Source organism: Natator depressus, chromosome 7 (assembly GCF_965152275.1).
Source record: "Natator depressus isolate rNatDep1 chromosome 7, rNatDep2.hap1, whole genome shotgun sequence".
Lineage (NCBI taxonomy): Eukaryota > Metazoa > Chordata > Testudines > Cheloniidae > Natator > Natator depressus.
Genome location: NC_134240.1, coordinates 7,390,514 through 7,409,072, shown reverse-complemented (window position 1 = coordinate 7,409,072; position 18,559 = coordinate 7,390,514). Strand labels below are relative to the sequence as shown.

At 46.4% G+C, this 18,559-nt stretch overlaps 1 protein-coding gene across 1 annotated transcript in view; it reads left to right on the top strand.

The window, feature by feature from the left end:
• Nucleotides 1–2,292: 2,292 nt before the first annotated feature.
• Nucleotides 2,293–18,559, top strand: part of LRIG1 (leucine rich repeats and immunoglobulin like domains 1) — a 126,217-nt gene continuing 109,950 nt past the window's right edge. Inside the window, exon 1 of the mRNA XM_074957436.1 lies at nucleotides 2,293–2,613. Coding sequence (XP_074813537.1) covers nucleotides 2,414–2,613 — 200 coding nt within the window. The 5' untranslated portion in view covers nucleotides 2,293–2,413. The remainder of the gene's footprint in view (nucleotides 2,614–18,559) is intronic.

Sequence of the window (18,559 nt, the reverse complement as noted above, 5' to 3'; positions counted from 1 at the left end):
CCTCCAAATAAGATGAAGCTAGAACAGCAATATTTCACGTGGCAGCATTTTTATGTGTCCATGGCAAGCTTTATGAACAAATCTGACTCAAGAATTGTGCCACTATTTTATGTCAAAAAAAAAAAAAAAAAAAAAGCAGGTGTCTCTTAGAAGATAAACAGCACATTTAAACTTTATGTAGGTATAGTGCCCAATCCCCTTAAGTCAATGGGGCTCTGTTCCTGCAATGCTGCAACTGACTCAGCACAGGTTCAAGGGGTTGCCCATGCAGAGTTGACTGCAGGACTGGGGCATGGAAATTTTGTTGGAGTCAGTGGAAGCAGGATCAGGCCCGTACTAGTTGCTCCTCTCCCTAAAGATAAATCTATCCCTTCACACAGATCTAGCTGCAGGACCAGGGCCCATGTGAGTGGTTATACAGTGTACCCTCATAGCCTGGTGTGTTGAGAAGGCCGAGTACTGCCTTCCAACTAAACAGTGTATGGGCCTGATCCAAAGCCAATTAAAGTCAATTGGAGTGTTTCTGTTGACTTCAATGAGCTTTGGTCAGGCCCTAAATGCATGTGTGGAAGTGTATTGCTGCTTTTATCAAGTTTTTTGCAACATTTTTGTAAAAACTATCTAATGGGTCATGATTTGACTAATTTTGGAATGCAGGCTCTTTGGACCATATCATCCATTAGGCATGGACTCCCCTATCTGTCTGTATCCATCTGTTGTCTCTTGTATTATACCCGGATTGTAAACTCTTAGGGCAGGGACTATGTTTCTTAGTGTATGTTTTTATAGCCCCTTGTGCAATGGGGTTCTAGTATGTGACTAGGGCTACCAAGCACTTCTTGTTAGTAATTATTATTATTACCCACATGCATATCATAGGCATAGCAAAGAAATAAAAATAAAAATGTTAAAGCTGCCCTCCTCCAGTTATTGCCTTCAAAGTTCAGCTTTGGTTTAGGAAGAAGATAATTCTTTCCTCTGCTCTTCTCTGTAGAATCAGGATTATAATACTTACTAAGGCACTTTTGATACCTATGCTAAAAAAGTGCTATATATGTGCAAAATATAGAGTATAATTAATTATAATTATTTATATTGATTATTTTATATTATATGGGAGATGAACTCAGGATTCCCTATGTTGGTTTTTGACAAACCTAGTTGGTTGAGTTTGGGCTTTGCAAAACCATAGTTAGTTGGGGGCCTGGCTCTATTTCACTTTATAATACTAAAGTATTGAGTTAGTGAGAAAGGTGCCCTGAAGGAAAGAAAGAACCCGGCTCACCCCTTCTCTCAGCTTCCCCTTTAAGAAGCGGGGCTAGCGGAGGGAGTCTCCCGTCCAGCTTTCACACCTTGGGTGGGAAAGGGAGGCGGGACCTCTCGCCTTTGATTGACGGGCTGCCAACATCAATGGAACGTTGTGTGTCCAAACCAAGGGCCGGCTGTCCAATCCGGCGGCGCGCGGGCACGTTCTAGAACGCCGGGCGGCCAATGGGAGCGGAGCGAAAGCGGGGGAGGTGGCGGCGGCGGGGGAATGTGGCGATGGCCCCAACGTGGGTTTGAGGCGAGAGCGGCGCTCGGGGGCCGGGGAAGCGCTCGCGGCTGCGGGGGGCTCGGGCGGCAGCGGCCCGCGGGGATCCGGGCGGCTGGCAGCGCCCGCGGTGGGTGGCGGGGCTCGTTCCCGGGGCCGGCAGGAAGGGGGCCCGGGGCCGCGAGCAGGGGAAGCTGCAGCCGCGGCGGAGGAGGCGGCGGCGCTGCCCGGGCGGCGGAGGAGAGCGCGGCATCGGCCCACGCGGGCAGGGCAGGCGGCGATGCAGCCCTCGGCGGCGGAGCGGCTGCGGGACTGAGGAGCGGGACAGAGGCCGCCGAGGAGCGGGACGTGGCTCGGCCGCGGGGGCTGAGCTGGGCTTCGGCGGACCCGGGGGCGCCGGTTCTGTGGCCGGCGGCTCTTTAGCCGGGAGAGCGTCGGTGCCTTGATTTCCCCGCCCGGGCCTCCGGAGCGGACCCGGACTCTGCCATGCAAACGCCCCGGGAGGCAGTAGGGCGCTGACAGGAGCCATCCCGGAGGCGCCCGGTGTGTTGCCGGGACCCCACGCTGGAGGGTGCGGGGGGGGGGAGGAGATGCACCCGTGCCCAGCCGCCTCCCTTCCGACGCAGCCGTAGCAGCGAGCCCCGCCGAGCTGCCCCCCGGCCCCGGCGACCCCCGCGGGCAGGACGTGGAGAAGCGAGTCTGCCATGGTGCAACTGGTGGCGCGGGCAGCCTAGCGCAGGGGCCTGCCGCCGCCGCCGCCGCCGGTCCCGGACCGGTCGCTGGACACGCTCCGCTGAGCGCTGCCTGGGACTGGCCGCCGCCGCCCGCCGCCTGGCTTCGTGCCGCTCTCTCCGCTTCGGCCCCCGGGGGCCGGGTAACAAAATGGCGCGGCCGGGCGCGGGGGCCCCGCTGCTGCGGTCCGCTCCTTGTCTGACTTTCCTCTTGATGGCCCTGGTGGGCCCCGGGTCCGGGTCCGAGCCGCGCTGCGCCTCCAGCTGCGCGTGCAGCGGGGAGCTGCTGGACTGCAGCCACCGGGGGCTGACCGAGCTCCCCAGGGACCTCCCCACCTGGCCCGTCTATGTGTAAGTCCATGGATCTCCCCGGGTGGGTGGGAGCTGTCCTCGCCTCTCAAGCTTCCCTGGTTCCTTTATTGTTTTGGGGGGAGAGGGAAGGAGGGTCAAATCCTGGTTGTGTTTTTTTTTCTCTCTCTCTCTGCGGTGCCTAAGGTTCCCTTCTCCCTGCTCCTTTGCCTGTGACGGATTTGCCTGGGCGCTTTTCGTATCAGGGTACGGTCCTGCAAAACCGTAGCCCGTGGGAGGCTTGCTATGGACTTCAGCGGGAGCAGGGTCGGGCCCGATTCCGCAAAAATGCGGAGCCCATCTGGAGAGCCCAATAGGAGTGGAGGGTGTGGGGGCCTGGCAGTAGGTCCTCAGCCAATCGCAGGATCGAGCCCTTCAAGGGTCCCAGTTCGTTCCCAACCACCCCCGAGCCTTTTTAGGCTCTCAACCTGTACACGGTTATGCAGGTGCTTTATTTGTTGTAAGTCCATTGAGGTCCAGGCTTGAGGTTAAGCGCATGCCTCATTGCAGGATCAGTGTCTTGGTTTCCTGCTCTGTGCTGTTTTGTGCCAGTGATGAATAATAATTATCTTAGAGTTTGCGGTCAGCCATTGACTGGGGCCACTTTTTCCTATCTAGTCATTGCAGTTGTTGGGTGCAGCGTAGTAGTTGTCGGTCCCAGGATTTACAGAGACAAGGTGTGTGAGGTAATATCTTTTATTGGACCAGCTTCTGTGGGTGATAGAGACAGAGCTCTGTGTGGTTCAAAAGCTTGTGTCTCTCACACACAAGTTGGTCCAATCAGTTGTAGTTGTTGGGTATTTTACTTTGGGAATCTGCAACATTGCAGCTGCTGATCGTCCAGTCGCTTAAGGCCTGGAAAAAGCCCTTATTTAACAATATTCCTTTTAGTTGATGTGCTTATTACTTTTTCTTACTGCATTGTTACCGGAGTGACGTGTGAAAAAGACAGACGCTGTGCTCCCTTTGTGCTGATTTAAAAACTCTTCTGAGTTCCTACAAAGAGTGTTCAAGAACTGGTCCGCTGGTATTTCCTATACATAGGAGTGTGAAGGTGTTGAAGATAAGCGTGACTATTGTAAAAATGACACAGCACTATCAAGGCAGAGTAGAATACGGTTTGCACAGGATAGTTGTTATTAAAGACTTTGCACTATATGGAAGGTATAGCAATAATCTGACTAGGCCATATGGTCTTGAACTCATTTAATTTTTTTTTAACTGTTAGTTTGGTATGCTGGATTTTTAAAAAAAAAACAAACAACAAAACCCCCTTTTTCTTCCAGTTTAATGACACAGGCCTCTTCCTACCATACACTTTTAAAATGGTCTCTTGTGCTTTTTCGCTGCAGTGTGAAGTTACTATACGGATCTCATGTTTCTCCCTAATTCAGATTGAAAATTGAAGAGAGGGATGGAGACAAAGGAAAAGTTGCTGTGTAGTTAGTTCTCTGTTTTACAGTGTGCCTGGATAAGAAGTAAAATTCTTTTCAATCTGAACTGCTCCCTCTTCATGTTTTTGTAGCTATAGTTTTAATACTGGATAGAAAAAGGAGGCAAGAGGGATTTTTTTTTAAAAAAGACTATGACCTGGTGCAGATGAAGGCCAACTTTTCTAACTTGGGTGCTAAACTTAGGACCCTGAATCCCTATTTGGGCACCTTAACGAATGGCCTGATTTTCAAAAATGCTGAACGCTTACAGCTCACCTCATCATTTCTGAAAATCAGTCCACTTACTGGTGTGTGCATACATGGATCTACGTGCCAGAGTTCAAGTATTTAGATTAGGAAATTTTGGCTGAAGCTGTTAAAGTGTAACGCTCAACCACTAGATGTTTTTAATTGGAAACAAAGTTTCAGGATATAAACATCGCTTTTGTGTATTGGTGGGGGGCGGATACATTGCTTTACTAGAATTCTAGAGTAGCTGTCTTATATGTTGATGTCAAGTACAACTTGGAAGTTAAGTCGTGTTAACTTGAAATCTGAATTCTACTACTCTCTCTCAAATCAATCTAGAAGATGTATTATTGGCATATCAACTAAATTTACAGTGGAAGAGAGAATAGGTGACAGATAATGTGTCTGAGTTTTTACTGAAATAGTACTTAAAAGTAAAAATAAAAAGATTTTTCAAATTCCAATAAATTCTTTGCAGCTTATTTTGTAACTATCTTAAATCTGAAATGATTAAAAGTACAGGAAAACTAGGGGGAAAACTGGGGTCATCTTTGACAATTTATTAATTTCATTTGGCTATCAAAATGCAGAAGAACTTAAAGTGTGTGTGTGTACTTACATAAATAAATATCCTTAACTGTTACCTAACCTTTCTGAAATGAAGACTAGGGAGGAGGGGGAGAAAGAGAACCTTGATGTTTCTGTCATTAGGGCTTTTAGGTATCTGAACAGATGTATACATTGTTGAATATATAATACTTCTGGTTATGTAGATATACTGTATATCTACCCGGAAAGAAAATGGTTGTTGACTTTTTTGGGGAGACCATTCAATTTGTTCTGAAGTAGAATTATTTTGTTTTAGGTTTGTTATCATTAGGCACTTTTGGCTATAGTCAAAGTACCTGTTTTATATGAGATTATTGGGAGTTATTCTGAATTACCCTGGTCTTACTGAGTGCAGAATTTGGCCCTTTATTTTCAAAAGCAAAATAACTCCTCGTGTACACCTGTTCCTCGGTGTGCAGTTGTATTGTGAAGAGTTCTGAATTCAGCTGAATGTGATTACGATGGTTTCTAATCTCCTGAGCATAATTTCAGAATCCCCATGTTTCTTTTTAAACAAGACAATGACTTGTCCACATAAAAATTGTATTAATAACTCAGTTTAATTGAATTTACTTGTCTGTTTTTACAGACATGCTAATGCCCAGGAGTGTCATTCATATGGAACAGATTTTTGTGTGTTTTGAGTTCAGTTTAAATTTTATTGGTGAAGTAATCACACACATAAATCTACTGCTACAGATCTGTGGGTTGTTGATCTTTTAACCGTTTACGCAAAATCTGATTTGTCAGTTCGGCTAATTCTTTGGTTAATTTAGAATTTATAAAGTGGAGTTTAGCAATGATTTTTGTATTTAATAATACATCATTTTTCTTGTTGTCCCTGTAAAATATGAAAAAGCAGCCAAAGAAGCTGAGAAACTTAGATACAGAAAACGTTTTGCTCTAAAAGTTATGTGGTTTCTAACTAAAAGAATTACATTTATTTACTTATCTAAATTATTAACAAAACCAAGCCACCTATTTCTTTTCTTTTATGATTTCTATGATAGGTGCTACTGCCATAATACAAATAAACAATAATGAAAGCTCGGTCCTAAAGTACTAGTTAATTATCAACTGGTGTTTAATCTATATTTGATTTCTTCTTTAAAATAGCACTGAATGTTGGAAACAGTAATTGTATCATGTACAAATGTAATACCTCATTTCATTTTAACACTTCTCTTAAAAAAAACATTAAGGGGGGGAAGATTTTTAAAAAGCATCTAAGAGATTTAGGAGCACAAATCCTACGGACTTTCAGTGGGGCTTGGGCTCTTAAATCCATGTAGGTACCTCTGGAGATATCCTTCTAAAAGCTTACTCTTTAATTAGTCCCCTTGTGGCTAAACAATCCTTGGAGTTCATTTCCACTGCATTACAGGTAGATTTATAACCGTTTAAACAAATAACCTGTCAGGGTCGGCTTGTGATAGTTTTGAAACCAACTTTAATTATTAAGTTGTATATTTGCTCAGCAGGACTGTCGGTATTGGAAAAATGCATTGGCATCATTTGAAGGTGCTATTGTTGTTTTTGTTGCCTTTAGCTACTAAGAGTTTCTGTTCAAAAGCAGTAACTCATTTGAAGAAAAGTAATAAACTGTGGCCACTTATAGTTAATGTAGTATGGTACAGATAAGTGTTTAAAAAATGGACAGTGACATTTGGTACAGTAGTACATATGAAAAGACCATGTTCTTTCTCACCACAGTTTGTGTTTTGAGCTTCTAACTGGGAACAGCAGTTGAGCCCAAGAGTAAGTTGAAACAGTTCAGCATAACCCATGCAGTCTGTTGAATAAACCACACCAGTGAGCCACCATGCAAACCTTGCTGTTAACAAGTTGAAGCTCTGAAAAGTTCAGCATCTCTGGAAGAAGCTGAAAAAAATCTAAATCCACTGAGTGATCGATTGGTATCTCTGCTTACCAGTGTCTCGCTTTGAAGCCTCTCGAGCTGGTTAGACATCAAAAGACGCGAAATAAATCTGAAGTCTGATTTACATGAGCATATTATCTGTGGCACAAACTTCAGTGCCAAACTTAGGAACAAAATGCTTCATGCTCAGAAATGCCAGGTGCAGAGCTCTGAGAACATCAGAATGACTTGGGAGATCAAGCAAAGCATTATGGCTATTAAAACAAAGTGCTCTCCCTTTTTCTTATTTTAAAGAATGGTAAAGAAGTCTATTAAGTTTTTTTTTCCATAGACGAGTAAAAGATACTTTTTCTCCTATTGAGGGGTGATATTTTGGTCCTGGTTCTTATTTACAGTAAGGTTCAGAGAATGTAAAGGTGCCTTTTAGTTAGTGTGTGTGTGTGTGTGTAATTTGCTGCCAGATTGGTTTAAAGGGGTCCTGAGTGTAAATGCAAATCTGTCTATTTAAGTTGAAATATTGGCACATTTATGACAAACATCAATGATGATAGCCATAAGAAGCCAGGAAAAGAAACTACTTTTAACAACTTTGTTTTCTTAACTCCCTGTATTGTTAGTTATTGCCCTAAAAGTAACTTTGCCTGCTGCTCAGAGACACCCACAATTCTTTCCCCAGTTGAATATGGAGTAACTCCAATAATTCCAGTGCATTTACTCCATATTTACACTAAGTTACATGGAAGCAGAATTTGCTCCTTCGGTTTATTACTCCTGGATGAATTCTTCACCAAAATATTAAACATTCTGTGCACAGTATTTTAAAATTCTGCATATTTTATTTGTCAAAATAACAATATAATCATTCCAGTTTCTATTATTTTGGTAATGTATTTCAAAATACCTGTCAGCCAATATGTCTGTAACAATACAGACGGACACTAAAAAAAGATTCAGGAAATGTTTTTGGCAACTAGATTCCATATTTGGCATATTAATACAGAACTCTGAGTAATAATTCATTTAAACTACAATACAGAACCATATTTCCCGCACACCTCAGAAGCAGTGCTAGGGCTTTGGGGGAGTGAGGGTAAAAGAGGAGCTGAAGGAGAGGGAAGTAATTGCTGGGAAGGACCTGGAAGTGAACCTGGAGGGTTGTTGGGTGGGGGTGGGAGAAGTATGGGGGGAAGGGATTGTTAAGGAGCTGGGGAGCCTCCCCCTTGCAGACCGTGGCTGACCCCAAGCCTCTCCCAGACACATCTTCCCCTGTCCCACATGTCTCTTCACCCTCACTCAGCCACCCCTACCCACCCATCCCCATGTCGTCCTGCACTCCCTTGGTGTTCCTGCACCTCATTCCACCCCTGTCCCAATCTGTGTGACATCCCCCCTCTGTCCTGCAGGCATGTTGCTGTGAGAAAAGCAGCCTCTGCTCTCTCGCTAACAGCTGCTCACTGCTAAGGTGAGCCAGCTGTTCTGGCGCCAGCTCACCTTACCCAGCAGCCCCTAGTGGGCAGTGCCTCTCCGGCAGAATGTATTTTTTGCGGTGGGGGGGGACTTCAGGGGACGTGAATTCTGCGCATGCGCAGTGGCGCTGAATTCCCCCAAGGGTAGTTTATAGGACACAACATAATAGTCCCGCAGACTTTGTAGTTAGTGAGCCGTTACAACTATATCTATATATATGTTATCTAGTACACAGTCTCATGCAGTTTCTTGAGTATTTAAAAAAAAAAACAACCACCCACCTTTTTCTTTTCTGTCTTCAATGCGTCAGTGTAACATTATGGTTGTGGTGCAAAGGTAAGAATGAAATTCAACTTTACAATGGTGCACTTATGCCTGAGTATCCACGTGTGCATGAATGTTACATGGATAGCAAGGAGCGGAGCACTAGGGGGTGTCAGTTCTATTGACATCCATGGAGCTGTGACAGTTTACACTAGTAGAAGATCTCCAGCCCCCTAGAATTTCAGAAGTTTAAAAACCCAGATGACATAACTGCATAATTTTATTCGGGTTCGAATTTTCACAGGTTTTTAAAATGTTCAGATTTTGACCAGCTCAACCGAGGTAACCATATTTTGATCAGCCATGTAATTATGTGTCTAGATTTCAAAGCAACTGTGTGGCTCATTTTGGAGCCTTTTATCTCATTGCTATTTACATAGTGTAGCCAAGGACGATAGTAACGTGTGATATAGGTGCTTAGGAGCCTAAATCTCATTGAAAATCAATGGGACTTAGGTGCCTAAATGGCTGGGTTGCTTAGGGCCAGCTTTTTAGAGGTATTAGGTTCCTAAAGATGCAGATAAGTTCTTAGTGGGATTTTCAAAAATGCCTGGCTGCCTGAAATCAAATGTGCTCAAGAATTTGCATATCTTACAGCATGGAGTAATCCTGCTCAAGTCAATAGGCACTTAAGCACATGTAGTCCTTGTTGAATTGGGCCTTGATATGCATGGATCCTCAGCTACCTTTTTGAAGACTAACTGACTGACCCGGCTGCTACTCTGAAACCTTTTTGAAGTGCTGGCTTGTCCTTGAAGGAGATTGGTGCTGGGTGTGGAAAACCTGCTCTGCCATTGCCTGTGTGGTACTTGCTTTTTGGATCTCGGTTGCTCTCAACTAAAATTCTGTCTCCTTTGGAAATGTGAGGGGAGGTGGGGGTGAGGGGAAGAGTTTGTGCTGCTGATTTTACCAAGGGAGAAGAGAGAGGTCCTGGCAGTTCTTGCCTCTTATGTCTAACTCCTATCCTTGCTGAAGTAATGGAGCAAAGATTTAGAAAATCTCAGAGCTCATTTGTACCCAGCCCTTATGCAACTGTATGGGGTCAGGGTAAGCAGTAAGGAACTCTGTTTCCTCCACACCCCCCCCCCCCTTTTGTAAGTCTTGTGTAAATCATCCAGAATTGCAGCTTTGGGATGTGTGGGAATAACAATCTCCTGGGAGCAGCAGAGGGATGGGGAGTAGGGGGACCTATAGTATAAGCCAATGGGGAATGTGCTGCATCCCTTAACAAATTGCCTGAGGCAGAATGCTCCACCCTGGGCAGTGTTCACTGACCCCAGTGCAGGTCGGTGGCTAAATTCCACAGTTATGGTCCTAACCTTTCAAAGGAACGAAGGAACTGTAATCAATATACAGCATGGGTTTGTAATGAATAGATCTTACCAGAAAATCTCGATTGACTTTTGTTGACACAAGTACAAACTCCAGTTGATGAAAGGAATGTGGTAAGACTATACATACTCTGATTTGAATAAAGCATCTAGTTCCCCTGAAATAGTTTACTCAGAAATTTAAACTCTAAAAGACGGTGTTCTCCACTGACTAGCCATTCTGTGTGTGTGGGATGTTAAGACTATTGCAGCTGAGATCTGCGTGTTTGCAATTTTCATGACAGTCCCTGTGTTGTGGAATGCCCCTAGCCTAATCTATTCTGTCAATCAGTGTCCTACAGACTTTGTTTTACAGATGTCACTGCTGCTTTGGAGTTACAGGCCCACTAGAATAATGGAATGACTATCTTAACCAGGCCTTCAAAACAATTCCTCCTTTCCCGCCTGGTAGGTGGATACTTCTGATGCACAACAAGGAAACACACTTCTAAAACCAAGTTATTGATTCCCCGCCCCCCCCCCCCCCGCGAAAGTTGGGGTTTGCAGGGGAGACCCTTTCATGAGCTTAACTGTATTGAGACTAGAGTGATTAGAATGCTCTGTAATCATTTTTGTTTTAATTACCAGTTTCGGTGTTCATTTGAATGTGTGTGCCGTCCTTTGGATTCATTGACCACACTCAGCGTGCTTTGGACAGATTTTGCTATTACCGAGAGACCATGCTTAGCATGAGCCTGCCACTGGCCCTGTGGAGCTTTCCCCGAGGTCTTAAGGCTTACCCCACACCATTAAGTGGATACAAAGCAGTTTAAACTCAGTAATACTAGGATTGGATGTGCGTGGGGAGGGATGTAATATTTTATAGATCAGACTAGGAGCGAAGCCTAATGACTGGAACACAGCTATTGAAGGGCAATTCTAATCCCAGCTGTCTACTGCAAATGCTCTTTTAAATCTGTTACAAGTCAAAGGACTTTAGGACCCTGTGAGAAATGCCCAGAGTACGCCTCCCTCTTTCTGAGAAACTTCATGGCCTTTAATCACTCTGGGCTTTTCCTCTCCACTGCCACTGCAATTCAAAAGGCAAGAGTCCCATACAAAGGGAGCCGGAGCTCAATGGTCTGTGTTAATATTCAGTGCCATTTACAATGGGTGCAGTTTGAAAGGGGGAGAATGAATGGTTTGGGAGATGAGAGGAAGAGAGACAAAGGAAAAATTTCCAGAGCAGGGAAACAAGCATCCTAGTGGGCATTGGCGAAGTGAATCCGCTGTTCGCAGAAAGAATGTCATTTTCTTAGCTTGTGCAAACTGTTCTGAGGTTAAGCATCTGGATAACCACTGCTTAATCTCAGATGAGTTATTACTAGAATGACTGAACAGGGAGCAAATCGGGAGGTACGTTGCTGTCTCTCTTAGCCTCATGGAAACAAGAGGGGAAAAACATATGCCCCAGTGAATTGTATCGATTGGAATCTTGGGCACCAATTCAGCAAAGCACTTCAGCACATGTTTAACTGTAAGGAAGTGAGTAAAATCCCATCTCTATTCCGGAAGGCATTTAAGCATGTGCTTAAATCCCATAAGAGGCATTTATGGCAGCTGTGGATTTCTGAGTGCAGCTATGCCCTTTTCCCTGGACCATGGCTTCCCCTCCCGCCCCCCAATATGCCACGGTCCCCGGTAGCAGATTAATTTGGTTTCCAGCTGCTTTGTACTCCAGGTGGGCTAGATAATCTTTATTGAAGTCTCAGTTCAGTGCTGGTTCATTTCCTAGATAGCAGTGAAGAGGACTAAGGGCTTGTCTTCACTGCAGAGTTGACTTGAGATATAACTTGAGTGGTTCCTGAAACTTGGGTCAGGTTCACCCTCACCTCTTAACTCCAGCGCGCTGGTGCTTTTAATGTGAATTAGGTGACCTATCGGGGGGGATATAAACTACAGTGTGAGTTAGCACAACTGGTCAGCTGCTAATGCAGTGCTGTTTCACAGCATGGCCGCCCTCACATCTTTCCAGGTAACCATGCCTGCTCCATGCACTAGGTGATCCCCTGCTTGGAGCGATGCCGAGCTGCTGGACCTCCTCAGCGTTTGGGGAGAGGAGGCTGTGCAGTCCCAGCTGCGCTCCAGCCATAGGAATTATGATAACTACGGACAGATTCATGATCCATGACAGGAAGGGGCCTTGACTGGGACACACTGCAGTGCAGGGTCAAAATGAAGGAGCTGTGGAATGCCCACCACAAGGTGTGGGAGGGAAACCACCATTCTGGTGCTGTGCCCACAAGCAGCTGGTTCTACGAAGAGCTGGATGCAATACTTGGTGGTGATCCCACCTCCCCTCTGAAGGCTACTGTGGATACTTCGGTGGCTTGCATGCCAGTTGAGAGTGGACTGAGCCAGGAGGAGGAAATCTTGGACGAGGATATGGAGAGGGAGGGGGACCCAGAGGGGAGGACAACTTGGAGGTCAAGAGATGCATGCTGCCAGGAGCTCTTCTCTACCCCAGAGGAGGCTAGCCAATCACAGCAGTCAGATCTTGGCAAAGCGCAAACAGGAGAGGAGGCCCCTGGTAAGTGGCTTTGATTTTGGGAGTCTCTGAGATGAGTTGTTGGGGGCAGGAGGGTTCTGTCTGTGTGATGCGCGTACCCCCACGTGCCTTGTCTGAGTGGCGGAACACAGTGTTGACTGACTCCCTCACTTCGTGGGAATGGGCCTGAGAGATCTCCGCTAAACTCTCATGGAGATATTGGGCAATCCGCTGCCGCAGGTTCCTTGGCAGGACTGCTTTGTTTCTTGCCACATTGAGGGTAATTTTCCCACGCTACTCTACTGTCACGGGGGGCGGGGGAGGAACCGTTGCGGCACACAAGCGAGTTACATAAGGGCCAGGGCAGAAGCCTCAGTCTTGGAGAAGACACATCTTCTGGAAAATGTGGGGACAGGAATGATTATAAGCCCCCCCACCCCTACAGTGGCTGGCTCTGCCCAAGAGCCATGTGCCCAGTGTACAGTACGGTCCTGGAACACTGATTTCCCCTGCGGTTACTCACCATTTTGGGGGTTTTGTGGCTCGTGTGCTTGCCTGGGGTCAGCCAGTTAGTGACAGGTATGTGAATAGTGGCTCTGTTTTAAATCACTGAATCAGTGGTCTGTGTGTTGCATACAATAGTGCTTCTGTAAAATTTTGCATTTTGGCTTCACAGAGGTGACCTTGGGAACCCAGCCTCCCTCTTTGTTATCGCCGGCTGAATGGCTGCGCAGAATTTAGAAAGTGACCACGAAGAACTAAAGAGGACTTTCTGCGTGAGGTCATGATGCACTCTGTGGCCGAAAAACAAGAATGGAAGGAGTGGTGGGACAGTGAGAAGAGGGACCGAAAGGAGAACGTGGCGCGCCAAAACGAAGCCCTGGAGCGGCTCTTAAATGTTATGGAGCTCCAAGTGGACACACTCCAGGCGATACTAGCACTGCAAACCAAGCAGCTCCGCGACCACCCTCCCCTGCAGCCTCTGTTGCAAAGCTCTTTCCCATGTGCCCCCCAGACACCACCAACACACTCTTATCAACCTCCTGGCTCCAGTCTGCATCCACTGCATTCCAGTGCTCCCCCGTCACAGTCCAGCCCTGCAGACTCCCACTGCACTCAACACCCGTCCCTCTGCAGTTTAGTCCTCCTGAAGTACAGTACCCGCTGCACTGTACTCCAAACGAGAAGGTTGGATATGATACCTGGACATACACAAATCTTTAACCGTCCCGGGACCCCACCTCCTCCTGGGACTCTCTCTTGCCCCATTCCCCTCAGTGCTGATGTGTGTGTTTTTTAGTTAATAGAATAAAGATTGCTTTCAAACCAACACAATTCTTTTATTAAAAAACAACAACTGGAGGAGAGAGACAGACAAACCAACAAACAGCCCTTCAAAGCAACAGGCAGTTTTCTTAAACCTTCATAGTGCATCATCTGCACCAATCAAAATCATCTCCTAGCGTTACAAGCACTGCACTCCCGAGCATAACAACAAATATTAGTGGCTTTCAGCTTCAAGTTGCTGCCTCAAGGCATCCCTGATCCTTATGGCCCTGAGGTGCGCCCCTCTTATAGCCCTGGTCTCTGGCTGTTCAAATTCAGCCTCCAGGCGCTGAGCCTCAGCGGTCCAGGCCTGAGTGAAGCTTTCGCTCTTCCCTTCACAAATGTTATGGAGTGTACAGCACATGGCTATAAGCATAGGAATATTGTCATCGGCCAGGTCTTGCCTCCCATATAGGCCGCACCAGTGGGCCTTTAAACGGCCAAAAGCACACTCAACAATCATTCTGCACTTGCTCAGCCTATTGTTGAACCTCTCCTTGCTGTTGTCAAGGTGCCCCATGTATGGCTTCATAAGCCATGCCATTAAGGGGTGGGTCGGGTCTCCCAGGATCACAATGGGCATTTCAACATCCCTGAAGGTGATCTTCTGGTCCAGGAAGAAAGTCACTGCTCGCAGCTTCCTGAACAAGTCAGTGGACTGAAAGATGTGTACGTCATGCACCTTTCTGGACCAGCCTGCGTTAATGTCTGTGAAACGCCCACAGTGATCCACAAGCACCTGGAGAACCACTGAGAAATACCCCTGGCGATTAATGCACTTGGTAGCCAGGTGGTCTGGTGCCAGAACTGGAATATGTGTGCCATATATTGCCCCTCTGCAATTAGGGAAGCCCATTTGTGCAGAGCCATCCACAATGTCATGCACGTTGCCCAGAGTCACGGTCTTTTGGAGCAGGATGTGATTAATGGCCCTGCACCCTTCCATCAACATGAATTCAACAGTCGACTTTCTCGCTCCGAACTGGTTAGTGACCGATCAGTAGCAGTCTGGAGTAGCCAGCTTCCACAGTGCAATTGCCACGCGCTTCTCCAGGGGCAGGGCAGCTCTCATTCTTGTGTCCTCTTGCAGCCACTACTTGTTGTCCCAGACGTGCATGACGATGTGTCGCACTACTCAGTCCTTGTTTCCCGAGTCCAAAAGCGGCGTTCCACTGTGGTCAGCACCTCCGTGAATGCCACAAGCAATCTTGTGTTGTAGCTACTAGGTGTGGCGAGATCAATGTCGCACTCCTCTTGCCTTTGCAGTTTAAGGAATAACTCCACTGCCAGTCGTGACGTGTTAGAGCAAGCAGCATATTGGTCAACAGTGCAGGATCCATTCCTGCAGACCAAAGAAGCAGAGCACGCAGTACACAAACTGTTGAAAGATGAGGCCAAATGCAGACGGACGCACATGGATTGCTGAGTTGCGAAGCAATGCATCACAGGGCATTGGGACAGGACCCAGGATGTCCTGCGACCCCCTCTGCCATCCCACAACTCTTAGCAGCAGAAGAGGAAGGGATGCTCTGTGGGATCCGATGAAGTGAGCTGTAGCTCACGAAAGCTTATGCTCAAATAAATTGGTTAGTCTCTAAGTGCCCCAAGTCCTCCTTTTTCTTTTTGCGAATACAGACTAACATGGCTGCTATTCTGAAACTCTGTGGGATAGCTGCCCAGAGTGCATCGCTCCGAATACCGCTGCAAATGCCGCAAGCGTGAACACACTCTTGTGCAGGCAGCTGATTGTGAACACACAACAGTGGTTTCCATTCAGTGCTCTCCAAGCAGCACTGTAACTCTCTGCCAGTGTAGACATACCCTTACTGTAACTGTCAAAGTGTGACTGAACTGTAAATACACCGAATGCTACTCGGTTTTCATGGATTTTGGTTTCATACCATAAACTGGATACAGCATCTGGGATACGCTGTGGCCTCAGTGATGACATCATTTTCCTTCTCCCATGCCTGCACATACATCTTGTGTTACACTCTCCTTAAAATCCAGCTGTGTCTGCATGAAAGGCTCCTCTCCAAATCAGTTGAGGGGCAGGGGAGGGAAGTGGGGAAATAAAATAGTTAGTGTGCGGCTTGCGATTACATATAAAACAAGGAGGAAGCATTTCATGAATGATTCAGATCTTGGAGATCTATCCAGACCAATGAAATGCACTAAGGCCATTCCGGAGGCATGTAGCCTGGGCCAAACTGCTTCTATTGTGCCAAAGTGTTTCAGGTACTGGGGGCTTGAGAAATATGCTTTGGAAAGGGGCAAGATTTCTCCCTGCATTTAAACATGGAGCTGCTGTGTAGCTGTTACTGTGCAGCCTTGCTGCGTCCCCAGCCTCCTATAATGGTGGCTTCTCCTTCCCTAATCTGGAGTGTACATTTGCACAGGGATCCCCTGTACATGCACAGCTGGGGTTGCACTCCCCCTTCATATGCTGCCTTGCCCTCTCTCCTTGACCAGTAATACTGCACAGTCCAGCTGTGGGTGAAAGGGCAGAATTTGCTCCTGAATGCAGCTCTGTAGACTGGATTGTGCATTCTTTGTGCATCCAGATCCCCTCCTGAGGTCAGTGGGAGTTTTGGGTGCAAAAGGAATGTAAGATCAAGCAATAAGTATTTTCACCAGAAGCAAATTTATATACAGTAGAAGCTTTTGAATTCACATTCCTGACTGGCAGATCCATTCTGAAATTACTGAATTTTACAGGTTAGCAAGTGACCAAGCCAACAATGTCATACGTCTTACTTTGTCATGACTCCTCTCTTAGTAGTTCCCATTATTAATTCATCCTGTTGAGGGTTAACTGAAGTCTGCATTGCAGTTTGAGCATATCAAGTCCTTCGCCCAAGAATCTTCCAGCTTTGGAGCTGTATGTGATGTGTCATGTGTGCTGCCTGGAACTAGGGTACCACTGAGCCCCCTGACCCACCAGCCTGGGCTCCCTCTCACACTGTACTGTTGTGACAAGCTGCAAAGCCCTCCAGCTTGCACTTTCACCAGCATACATACAGGTAGGGACACACCCAGCTGCAATTACAAGCAGGCTCTCTGAACAGCCCCTGCATGAGAAGGCTACTCCCAGGACTTCAAGCATACACTCCCTCTGGAGTATAAACCCAAAATTATACAGTCTTGCGCTGCATAGGGAACTGTACAGTGTAAGCTTATAAAATTCGCCCCCTCCATCAATGTGGAGAGGAATATGCAGCAGCCTTCTGCCCCTGAGTTATGATTCCCACACACTTCATTCCAACCCACTGATTTAGATAAAGCAAAAACAAGTTTATTAACTACAAAAGATAGATTTTAAGTGATAAAGGCAGATAAAAAATGCAAACTAAGCTTAATATGCTAAATAGATTGGATATGAATAACAGATTCTCACCCTAAGGGATAATGCAAGCAGGCTGTATATTCTTAAGGGGCAAGCTACACTTGTTTTACAGCTTGGAATCCCCAGGTGTTTCATTCACAGGCTAAAAATTCCTTTAGCCTGGGTCCAACGCTTCCCTAAATTCAGTCTTTGTTCCTCAGGTGTTTACAGGAGTCTTCTTGTGTGGGGAGTGCAGAACACCAGATGATGCCACTCCCTCCCTTATATAGCTTTTGCATAGGGCGGGAACCCTTTGGTCCCAAAACTTGGTTCCCAGACCTGTCTGTGGAAAAATACTGACATCCCAAGATGGAGTCTAGAGACTCGTGGTCTCATCACATGTCCTTGTAGAGTCATAGCAGCTGTTTCTCAGAGGCTGTCTGTAGCCTTCTCAGGAAGGCTCCCCAGCTGGGAGATAAGTTTCTGCTAAGGCCTACTGTTTTTTCCTAATGGCACATTTCCCTGAATAGGCCCTTCCCCACCCACTATCTAGATCAGGATGTCTCAAACTTCATTGCACTGCGACCCCCTTCTGACAAAAAATTACTACACGACCCCAGAAGGGGGACAGAAACCTGAACCTGTCCAAATCTGAACTGGAGTGCCCTCTGCCCTCAGGTGGGTGGAGGGGTGGGCAAAGTCTGAGCCCCACTGCTCTGGGCCGGGGGGGCCGAAGCTGAAGCCCAAGGGCTTCAGACCCATGCAGGGGGGCTGTGACCTGTGACCTGAGCCCTGCCACCCCTGGCTGAAGCCCTCGGGCTTTGGCTTCAGCCCTGGGTGGTGGGGCTTGGACTTCGGCCCTAGGTCCCAACAAGTCTTAGCCAACTTTGGCTACCCCATTAAAATGGGGTCCCGATCCACAGGTTGAGAACCACTGATCTAGAATGAAAGCATCTTGTCTAGTGGGTGTTACCCAGATATAACTACATTTGAAATACATAGTCAATATTCATAACTTCAGGTACAACAATGATACATGCATACAAATAGGATAATCATATTCAGCCATTCATAACCTTTCAGGGACACCTCACATGACTTATAATTATAATATTTGATGCAAGATATCAATCATATAATATCACTGAAGAATATGGGGTGCAGTGTCACATGCGCTCTCTCTCTCTCTCTTTTTTTTTTTTAAATATCTTCAGTATATCGTCAGCCCATCAGTCTGTAATTTTTGAGAAGTCTACGAGTGTGCTTTAATGTTTTTATGGTCCCTCTCTTGTGTTCTGGTAAATGTATCCTATCTAATCCAGGTATTATGATCGCATGTGTATGGTTGTATTCTCAGTTTGCTTTTCACTTTGTATATGTTGGTGGTTAGCTGAGCCGGTTTAGTGAAAATTTCAATAGAAAAGTTTCAGAGAGATTCTTTATGCACGGAACAGCTTGTACACTGTTACAGTTTCATAA